The following is an 11,551-nucleotide window of genomic DNA, read 5'->3' as shown; positions in this document are numbered from 1 at the left end:
TCATTTTGCAACCCATTCATATTTAGCATTTTTGGGATAATTTAAAATAGGCTACCAATTGAGTCCTTTAAAAGCTGAAAACCCAAAATCATAATTCCCGAAGCAATACAATAATTCTCAATTTTTTTGTAGTATTGCCCGAAAGAGTTTCAAACAAAAAGTCCATATAAATTTAATAAAATTCAAACTTTCCAATGCACCTGCTGATCAGGTGTCACGTTTTCCACACAAAAAAAAGATTAAAAAGTGCATTTCTGCAACAACTAAACTAATAATCACCCTTCCCAATCGTTGTTCAATTCCCATCGTATCGTCCTGATGCGGCAAGTTCCACCCAGCCCGGTCATATCTCCAATGTTTGCTCTTTAGTTGCACATGCAGCTCGTCGTCGTCGGCGATGCAATGCAATCCATCCGCGACAACTGATATCGTCGCCAACAGGGCTTATTGGGGCCTTTTGATACCACCCCCACCCCTTAATACCAACAAACCACCATCCTTCTCCTCTCTATTGGGAACAGATAATGGAACTCTGAACTGCCCTTTCCTCGATTGGGCGCGGGAGATTGGCCAGTTGGGCGATAGTTGTTGGTGGAACCGGTTCTTCCGTGCGGTTCCGGAAGATCCGGTATTTGACTGCAATTAACGCAAGAGTGCTTCCGAATTCGTCAAGTGCCAAAATAAACACGCTTTCGAGGGTCATCAGTTAGTGCCGAGTGAATAGCTAATCGAGTTGAGTTGAGCATTGGACAGGTTGTTGAGTTCAAGTGAGTTGTTCCCCCGAGTCGTCGTCCCCCGAGTGGATCCACTTTGGATCTGTCCCACCCGAGACCGACCGTCGGCAGGGGGTGATCTTTGAGAGCAAATACTTGGAGTTATGGCCAGTGGATCGGGCGCCACTTCTGGTGGGGCTGGTGCTTCAGTTCCACCCACGGCGTCGGTGGTTCCGGTTACGGTTCAGGTGCAGGTTCCGTCGGTGCCTGGGTACGATGAATATTACGATTCCAGCTGGCAGTTGATACCGCCGGACTATGGTGCGACGGACTATGACTACAAGTATGAGTAAGTTTTAGTAAGAAATAGATCAAAATTAATTATTGTAACTTTCAAAAAATTATTCGACTTTTTTAAGTTTTCCAAATGTGATAGGCCTTTGATAAATTTACGATGCTTACGGTGGATTTAACAACCCGGGCAGACGGTAATAACAAAATTCATGCCATTTCAATAAAAAATACTGTTAAAATAACAAAAAGTGTTATGGAATATTCGTGCAAAACCCTTTTTTGCATAACTGCCCACCATTGAAAAAACGGCTAATATCCACTTTTGGCAAAAACGAGATATTAGCACCAGGTGGTAGAGGATGTAGGTAGAGAATTTTACTGAAATAGTGCTTAGACTTGGCTGCCGATGCGAAAAACCAAACGGCTAATATGCCACTCTCATGGGAAATTGCCTTGACGGAGATTTTGTGACAAACACTAAAACGCGTTTTTCTCGGAATACTTGATTTGGCATAATAGCCGAATTTTCAATTATGGGCAGATAAGAGTTTTATAACATTTTATGTTATCATAACAAAATTTGTTATTGGTCTGATATTGGCTGTAAGCCAAAACAACTTGGAAATAACGTTTTATGTTATGGAAAAATAACTCCAACTGTTATTGGGATGATCGGATTAGTTGTTAAAATAACAAAAAATTATAACAAAGATTTGTTCGAAGAATAACTAAAAATGATATTAGTCCTTTATTACAATAACAATCCAATAACAAAAAAATCATTGCGATGAATAACAAATCTTGTTATAAATATCATAAAAAGTTATTAGCCTAGTATTTTCAAATATCCAAAAATGTTATTCCCAAGTTATTTCCGTCTTCTCGGGTCAGTCATTTTAAATCCAGTTTGCTTGAAAATAAAAAAAATAGCTCAATACTCCCAGTTCAATTGATTACACCTTTGAACTCGAACTTTACCGATTTGGAACAAACTTGCAGGAAAGTTCGTATATTGATACTTAGTAGAAATCCCAGGTTTTTGGCGTTTGGACTATCCCTCTATTTTTGACACCACCCTCTTTTTTAACATTTCCAGCGATTTTTCTTTTATTCATAACTTTGCCACTATTAGACCTAAAGATTTTCTCTAGCTTGCATTTTATAGTAAATTGTCTAAGGAGTTAGATAAAAATTAAATATCATCCCTCAAGTGCTCTCCAATGTATTTTTTCCATTTTTGTTATTTTTTTTTTGTCACAATTTTGTGTTCCCCGAATAATTTTACGTAAGACTAACCATTGCCGAGAAACAGCTCCCAAATTATAACAAACTTTTCATTTCTCGAGGATTCCGAATTTGTCAAATTTGAGCCCAAAAGTGTCGTATTGTTAGTCTACAGGTGTTAACGGTGTTGAAAGTTTGTTATGTTATAAAAAAATAGTAGAACTATGAAAAAACTGCGATTTGCCAAAAAAAAAACTTATACCGTATGCTTTCAGTCCCCGAAATTATGTTTATTTTTAACAGTTTTGTAAAAGCTATTAGAATTTTAGGATTTAAAAAAAAATATTTTTGACCACAAGCATCACAATATTAATAAAATATTAAAATTGAAATATCAAGCCATGGTCTCAAAATTTGAATCGATAAAAGTGTTTTAAAATACATTTTTCACTAGTTCAGTTGTTTTGCAATCATTAGTTTTCAAAAAATGTAAGAATTTACGAAAACAAATATCTTGACGAAAAAAAAAGTTTTTACGGTAGGTACTGTACATCGAAAATTTTCAAAAATTGAAGAGATTTTTTAATAAACCCAAGCATGCTTTAAATGATTGTAAACGCAGAGAAATACATTTTAAATTGATTTCAGCTGATTGCACTTACATTTGTCCCCTGATTTTTCGGACCGAATTTGTAGGGGGGGTTCCAAAGCTTTTAAAAATATTTGTACCTGCCTAATCAAAAAGGGCACTTTTAGAATTTTTTAATAAAAAAAAAATATTTTTAAATATCCAGATAAATTTTAAAGATATTCGGTAGTATCATAACAGCAATAATGTACACAGTAAAAAATTGTGAACATTTGGAAGCTGCAATTTTGGAAGGTTGAATATTACCTCTTTTATGATGTAATTTTACCTCAATTTAGACTTTAAAAGTGTCATTACACCAGAAAAGTGGTAAAATTACACATTTTCAGAGGTAAAATTACACTTTTTTTCTGACATAAAAGATGTACCCCTTCCCAGATGTAATATTATCATGATTTTTTTTTTACTGTGTAGAAAGCTTTTTGTGATACTTTTTGCTTATAAAATTGCTTGACATTTATTTTTTTTAAATGTTATTTTGTTGTCATTTCCTTCAACCTTGATCAGAGCCGATTGAACTTATGATTTATATTTTAAAAACATAAAATAAAATTTGAGCCAGCCTGTGAACAAGTTTGAACGAAAGGAAAAACTAAAAAATATGTAAGAAAAATACCAAAACTACCATAATAGAATCTTATTCAGAATTTTCTCAAACAAAATTAAACGCTGCTCTTTGGATCACAAAAATATGACAGTAATTTATTTTTATTTTAAATAAAACTTTTTTTTAATAAAACTATTTTAAAAACTAAAAATATTATAGAAAATTAAAATATTTCATTGAAGGAATATAAAATATGTTAAAATTTGGACCATTTGTCTTAAAACTTTATAGGAATCTGCACTTTGCAAAAAGAATCTAGGCTGCGGAGTCGGGTACCTTTTGAAGCGTCTCCATCTTCGGCTTTTGAAAATTTATCAACTCCGGCTTCTCAGAATTCGATGACTCCAGCTTTTGAAGATTTAACGACTATAACTCCACAGTTATGGAAAGAATTGATAAACTTACAAAAATATTACAGAGCAAGAATTTCTATAATATAAGTGAGATATAAAAGTTAAACAAAGAGAATAAAAACATTTATTCCCATTGAAGCATTTAGATAATAGCTCAAGTTTGAAAGAATAGAAAAACTCACAAAATATATAAAAAATAGTCTTTTAGCCACTTTGACATTTAAGCACTCGACCTTTTGTCCTATTGACCTTATACTATCGACTTTTTGTTTCCATTAGGTTATATTGACATTTTTCCAATTTTTAAGTTTGTTTCTGAAATAACATAAACAGATTTTTTAAATACTAACCATCCAATTCAGACCACCTCCCTGCTACCATTTGGACAGATTTATGGTAGCAGCAGCAGTAGCCACCGAGTAATCAAGTAATCGTAGATAACTTATTTTTTGGGGAGAGAACAAGCTTATCTTTGGGAGGAAAGTTTTGGCTAGTCCACTTTGGGAGGGTTATAAACATTATCGCACTTGTGCCACATGTACTTCGGGTTTATTGACGGGTAGCCAAAAAAGCAATAATCAATTAACCTGCTATTAGGGGGATGATGTGTGTACTTTCAAGAGTGGGCCATAAAAATTAGGGCATAAGGCACTTCTGGGCATTTGACCGTAAATTAATATCTCAAGTGTTTGAGAAGTGGATGATTTTTTTGGGGAAGTGTCGTAAATTTTCGGACATGTGGCTTCTGCTGTGATTTGCTTGTTGAAAATTTGAGTGGTTTCTGTTTTTTAGACTAAAATTCCGTTGACATCAGTTCGCCTTCGTTTCCCGCCGCTATATCAATTTCCAAAGTGTTACTTGAATTTATATTGCAATAAGTTTCAAGCACGTCATTTTTTACTATATCACGTGGTTACATACACTTTTTGTTTAGAGGGCCCACTTTTAGCCTAACATATATTCACATGGTACCGCCGAGTGTCAGACATATCAAATATTGAATCTTTTTTTTCAGTCTGGTTTTGGAATAACACACGATCAAAATCCAACACGCCAAAAACTGCTCATACGAAGCGTGCGCTTTTTCCCAGCTAAATGTTCAAACACAAACCTCAAGCCGACGGTGGCGGCTAGAAACTTTCTTGAGCGTGTTTCAAACTGTATGAGCTACTTTTTCCCGAAAGGGATATTCTCTCTTCTAGATTGGCATTCTTCATTTGATGGTGCACTTGACTGCAGGAAACCGTAACTCCATATGGTCACGCACATCTATGCTTACTATCGGGTTGCACAAAGTTGAACATGCCAACCCTTGTTACTGTGAGGGGAGGTTACTTTGGTTCATCACATAATATTTTGCTGATTATGTTTATTTTTTTCATTTTTCGGAGGTTATTGTGAGCACTTTTGTTTTTTTTTATATACTCTTCGTATTTTTTTGCATTTTTACATAAATTTATCTTATTTAGTTTACTTTTAAACCTAGTCCTGGACCAGTAGGGGCAATATACCCATTTTAAGCCTAATAAGCGGTCGTGTTTGAATGATGCTTGATAATCTGGAGTAGAGGGTGACGATTCTCGAGATTTTCAATTTCCCGGGAATCGAGAGTTGAGTTTTGCCATTTCCCGGGAATTCCCGGGACCCGGGAATTTTTTTAACTAGCCAATAGTGTCAATAACTTTAAAAGAAAAAAACGTTTCTTATTAATGAATTCAGATCAATCAATTCATACTAATCCAATGAAACGTAAATTTGAGTAACCTCATTATTTTAAGGAACTATTTCTACATTTAGATTTTTTCCCTCAATCTACAAATCTCGACTTTTTTTTGATTAGGTCCTATAAACATATGAAAGACAATAGCTTATAGGACCTTTTCAAAAAAAAAAAAACTCTGGAAATACAAAATCGTTTCTCGAGCCTTTTTGGGACTCGAATTGCAGTTTAAAATTTTTGTTTATCTTCATTCGCACTGATTGATTTTTCAAAAGTTGCACAAACTTTTTGTTGAACTTGTTATTAGATTTTTTGAAAGTAAAAAAATAACTAATATATAATTTTCCATTTATGCAATATGGCATTCTGCAATATGATAAATAACGACTCAAAACAAAAACTTTAAGTTGATTTTTTTCCTTCTTAAGGTCAACTGTAAATGTTCACAATTAGCGGACTTAGTGTCCGCTTACAAAAAATGCCTGATTTTTATTCTTTAAATATAATTTAATATGCAAAACACAAAATGACTTATTGGCAATTGATTTACTTAGAATTTAAAAAAAAATAGACTGTGAGTTTTGCTATGCTCGAGAGAGAATATACTTATCTTGAAAAGGCTTTTCCCTCTTAGAAATAAAAAATATATCATTTATGGTGTGTAACTGCTAATTATGCTTCAATGTTAATTTTGGGTTCCACATTTTTTGGTTACACTCAATTAAAGAATTATAGGAATTTTTGAAAAGTTAAAATTCACACTTTTAGAATAAGAAGATTAGAGAAGCATTGATCAATTCATCCTTGGAAATCGAACATTGAACATCCAATGTTCTAAAAAATTTCGGATTTTTCAAATGTTTTTCTGATTACCTAGTTAATTAATTTTGGTTCGATATTTATAAGTATAAAATTTCCCGGGAGTCTCGACCAAATTTCCCGGGAATCGAGAGGTCAAAAAATTGCCGATTTCCCGGGAAATTTTTCCCGGGAATTCCCGCTCGTCACCCTCTAATCTGGAGTGTTCCTTGAAATTTACTAAAACCAAGTACACCAACGAGTAGACCAACTTTTTGTGAACATTTCTGTTTATTTTCACTTTTGCTAAAAGTTATTCTATTCCTTTTACAAGCATTTAAGAAAAATATTTCTTCCAGCGCTCTTTTGGGTGCTGCCAAAATTGATGAAATAAGCTAACACTCACGGAAAGTAGCATTTATATCAGGCCTGCCCAACCTTTTTGGCTCAATTTTCACATTTTTGATCGTCAAAATTACAATTGCCCATTTTTTATGGTCTATTTGATGGGATCGGTTCTCAGGTGACCAGTGAACATAAATTTGACAAAAGTTTAAAAAAATATTTTTGAAATTTGTCATTCAATTCAATTTAATTGGTATTTATTAGAATTTAGCAGTTCTGCTCCAGGATGTTACATTTGCAATTCAGAGATTTGGAGAACCTTTCAACTGAGATCAATTCATAAGCCTTTACAGGGAGGGTACATGTTTCTAAGTTTAGATTTTGCTAGCTGCGTGCTCTTTTAGGGAAAATAAATTTTGAGAAAAAACCCTAGATCTATGAAAAAAAATATATATTTTTGCAATTCGTATTTATGTAAGTTTTAAGTGAAAAATTGTTCCGGCCCGCGGGCCAGATTGATTTTTGACGTAAAATGTAGATAAAAACGACTTGCATAAATATTTTTTCAAACTTTTGAAAAAGTTATGTTCACTGGTTCATCTGTGAACCGATTCCTTTAAATAAACCATGAAAAAATGATTTTTTTTAATTTGACGATCAAAAATGTGAAAATTGAGCCAAAAAAGTTGGGCAGGCCTGATTTATATTATTATTTTCCTGGCATCACTGGCTCACTTCAACACCCTTTGTTCTTTATTTGCCTTCGCTTCTCGCTCGGTTTTCTTCAGCCTTCGATTGGAATGGGTCGTCAAAAGTCAAACGTCAAAAGACTTGGCGCGTTTGATTTTTTGATGGCGCTTTCTAATTATTTACATGTTTCGGGATTATTTTTTAAGTGAGTGACTAACTAATGTGCTAGAAGAACATGTTGCCGGTAGTTGGAAGCAATTTCATATCTTAAGCGCTTTGAAAACGTTAGTGCAAGTGAAAAGATATTGATGGCGACTTTCGTTAAGCAGTTAGACTTGCGTGTAGATGTGTGTGCCAACAAAATGATGAGAAATAGTCTCGCAAAATAGAAATAATGAATAAAAGTGCATTAAAGTTGATTTTTTTTGCCAGTAAATGGCATAAATTTGCGTGCTTATTAATAGTAACTTTGCCAAAAATCTCTATTCTAAATTCTTTAAAAATTTATTATTAAATTTATTTATAAATTTATTAATTAATATCTTTAAAAATTTATTAAATTTCATGTCAAAAAAATCGAATGATATTAACTACATGAGTTGCATGTTTGTTGTTATTTTTTTAACAAATCATGTGTTTTTCTAAATTGAAGACATTTTATTATTCTAAATGAAATAACCAATCTCACTTCACATTACGGTATCAATCGACTCCGCTCCATTGTACCGAGTGTGCTTACGGGAAAAGTGGAAAGTCCTGACTTTTTTTTCCACGAGGTGAGTGCATCATCCTCATAAGCAGAGTCAACAACGAACCGGTACCTTAAGGACACCGACTCCCCCTCCGATCCCTCCACGACGCCTCGGCCAGGGGGGAAAGCCATAAATAGTTGGTAATTATGGCTTGGCATGTGAGCACCGTGCTTTATATCTTTATACGGCGAGATAGACCTGCTGGAGGGCGCCGAAATTAGTTTGTTAGAGAAACATCTTCCTATTTTCCCAGGACTATCAAAAATAATATCTCAACTCGCTCTCTCTCTTTGCATGTCGGGTGGTTTAAGTTTGTTTGAGCAACTCCAAAAAAGGAAAAAAAAAACAATAACAACAAGTCCTTCGTGACAAAACGAATTGCGACATAAATGGGTGTAACCTTCTTCAGAACCCAACTTCTGGCCTAGGTATAGTTTGCATGACAATTTTTTTTTGTGAAATCCTCCGGACTTTCTATTTACGTATACAGCAGAGTCAATTTCCTAACCCATCAGGGAAGATTGACAAGCGGAATGCTATTCAAATTTAATTGAAGTTGACAATTTATGTCAGAAATGTCCCCGATTGGGTTCCCCACCCGAACCGTTTCGAAGCCAGTAATCGCAAAATCAAATTATGTTTTATTTAATTTGATTTGTGTCGAAACTCGGGCGAAACCTGTCCGGACTTTCGATATGCATTAATTCAATCAGTATGCCACAGAATGAAATAGTCAATTAGATTTTTTTTTGTTCAACATGAACGATTGCTTCAACCGCTTTTCACTTTTCATTAACAAATTTCAGCTGGTTTGTTACATCGAAATGAATTCATCGCCACCTGTTCAGGTTCCGTATCCCTTGGCTTATCAAAACTCTAGATTTTCCAACACTAATTTACAGCTAGCTCTAATTGCACCACAGTCTATAGAATAAATTAATTTTTGGTTTCAAAAATCAAAGTATATCAAACATTAAAAAAAAAACTAAAAATAATTTTAAAAAAAATGATATCGTTTTTATGATAACCTAAGGCATTCACCAGTGAACTCATCACCAACTCACCGGCCAGTAAACGGTGGGAACTTTGTAATTGGTTTTACAAATAGGAGCGTTCCCTCTTTAACGTTGCGAAGCACACACTTAGCTCAATGTTTTCTCCACAATTTCGAAAAAAAGGGTGCTCATTTTCCTCCAAACTCCGCACCAACTTTCGCCCCTGTTGAGAAGGGTGAAGCCGGAAAGCTGTTGAAGGAACCTTAATGGGCACCACGAAATATGCTCATTTGGCATGCGAATAAAAATGAGGATTCACTCGTTGGGATCTGAGCATTGGTTTTCGGTGTCAAATTTGGGGAGTTTTGCGTGTTTGATAGCGTAGCTGCTACATTGTTGCCTAATTTGTGCGTGTTCAATATGTTAAATCTGATTGGCAGTCCAAGTAGAAGAGAAATGACGATTATCGAAAAAAAAATCTTGATAAGTTACTTAATACGAAAAAAAATCTTTATTTTAACATTATTTCACTCCAATTTGTATTTGCCTTTTGAACAATGAATTAAGCAATGATTTTCAAAGAGCTCAATCACTTTTGCAAATAATATACGGAACCATTGCAAATTTTATTTCAGACTTTTATAACAAAATTTCATTCAATTCTGAAAGCAATTTAAAAAATATGCACAAAGGTAAATTTTAGTTTTAATGATCTTCAATGATCTTATCAAATTTATTTTTTTTAATTCGGTTTAACCTTTTTAAAAAGTCATGTAATGATCATAACAAAAAAATTTCATCTTTTGTTTCAAATAATTTTCATTGATTTGATTAAAATTATAGTATAAAAATATAGTATAACGTATCTATTTCTAAAATTTTCTATTCGTATTTTTTGCGATATCTTCAACCGGGATGAATCTGGACGACAAACTGAATATGGATTTTGAATTTCGGAAGTAATATTCACAATTCAAAGTTCTAAAACTTTTATAACCGAAGTTAAAAAAAAAAATCACAGCAATATCAAAATATTGAGCACTAACATGGCTAAAACAGCTATTTAATTCGCTCCATTTGTTCTAACTTTCATCGGTTTTAGAGTAGAGTGTTGAGTGGGGCAAACCAGATTACGGTACCGTAAACCAAGGTACTTAGTGGTCATTTGGACACCAGTATCTGAAAAAGCTAAAATCAATAAAATATGAATAAATTTAAAAAATACTTTTTTTAAATCAAATTCTTCCAAAATGGCATGACATACAATTTCTATACAATAAAAAACTACTTTTTTTCTAAATGCCTTAATAATTTTCCATTAGCAACAAAGAGAAAATAAAATGTATTTTTGAATTAGAGGATTTAATTGAATTAGGCCAAGGTACAAAAACATCACCGAATTTCTTGACAGACAAAATTTCGGAGTGAATGTGAAAAATGTGATTTAAAAGTCATACATTCGGTTAAAAATGGCATTAGAGCTCGATCTTAACCTTTATTGTGCATTTATTTTAGAAACAAAATTAGCAAAAAAATATTATTATGTTTTAATAATTTTAAATCAACTTCCCTACCTGACTAGCAACGTTTATTAAAATATCAAACTTGAGATATTCTACAGTCATCACATATTCAGAACAGTTTACAGATCGGCCAATGTTAAAAAAAATCCTAGAAAATTGATAATATAGTAAATTTTGCTTTGTGCTCATGTGAAAACTGTTCTTGTGATCTTTCGATTGATGTATCGACCGACTGACCGATTTTTTACATTTTATATCTAGATTTTAAAGAAAATCATTGGCCCTTGAAATCCAAAAAAACGAAACACTTTTTTCTTACGGATGTAAACAAACTTTGGTTATCTCCAGGAGTACATATTTTTTAACAAAATAATGACTTTACACTCTAAAACCAATGAAAGTTAAGCTTAGGAATGTTTTATGAATTTTCTGATATTTTTTGGTGAAAATATCTGTTGAATTTTGGTGTTCTACAATTGTTGGAGGCACATCAACAACCCAAAGTTATGGAACAGGCAATTTGTAGGCAGTGTTTTGCTATTCTGGATGAAATAGTCTTAAAATGCAGTTTTTTGTTTAAAAAGAACTACTTTTACTAGTAAAGTAACTAGTAACAAGACAATATCCTAATAAAGGTCTAAAAATATTGACAAATATCACAAAAGTCTTTCGATTTTGTTGTTGTTCGGATATGTGGAATAATTGCATAAACAGATTTTTTTTCATGATAAATTGAAAATGTATCAATGTTACCATGGTTAACGGTACTTCAGACGAAAATTAGGAGACTTTTCATTTATCAAAACGAGGCGAAGAACTCCAATCCTGAACAAAGTTTTTTTTAATCTAAGAGTTCCTTTCGAATCTTAAAAAAAAAAATAACAGAAG

At 33.3% G+C, this 11,551-nt stretch overlaps 1 protein-coding gene across 2 annotated transcripts in view; it reads left to right on the top strand.

Moving 5' to 3' along the window:
• Positions 1 to 568: 568 nt before the first annotated feature.
• The window catches only part of LOC120420344 (homeobox protein vnd-like), a 28,749-nt gene continuing 17,766 nt past the window's right edge, over positions 569 to 11,551 (top strand). For both annotated transcript variants that reach the window (XM_052708265.1, XM_052708264.1), the window contains exon 1: positions 569 to 1,062. In XM_052708265.1, the coding sequence (XP_052564225.1) occupies positions 878 to 1,062 (185 nt within the window). In that variant the 5' untranslated portion in view covers positions 569 to 877. The remainder of the gene's footprint in view (positions 1,063 to 11,551) is intronic.

The sequence above is a fragment of the Culex pipiens genome, chromosome 2 (assembly GCF_016801865.2).
Source record: "Culex pipiens pallens isolate TS chromosome 2, TS_CPP_V2, whole genome shotgun sequence".
NCBI classification, from domain to species: Eukaryota; Metazoa; Arthropoda; class Insecta; order Diptera; family Culicidae; genus Culex; species Culex pipiens.
This window is presented reverse-complemented; position numbering and strand designations above follow the sequence as displayed.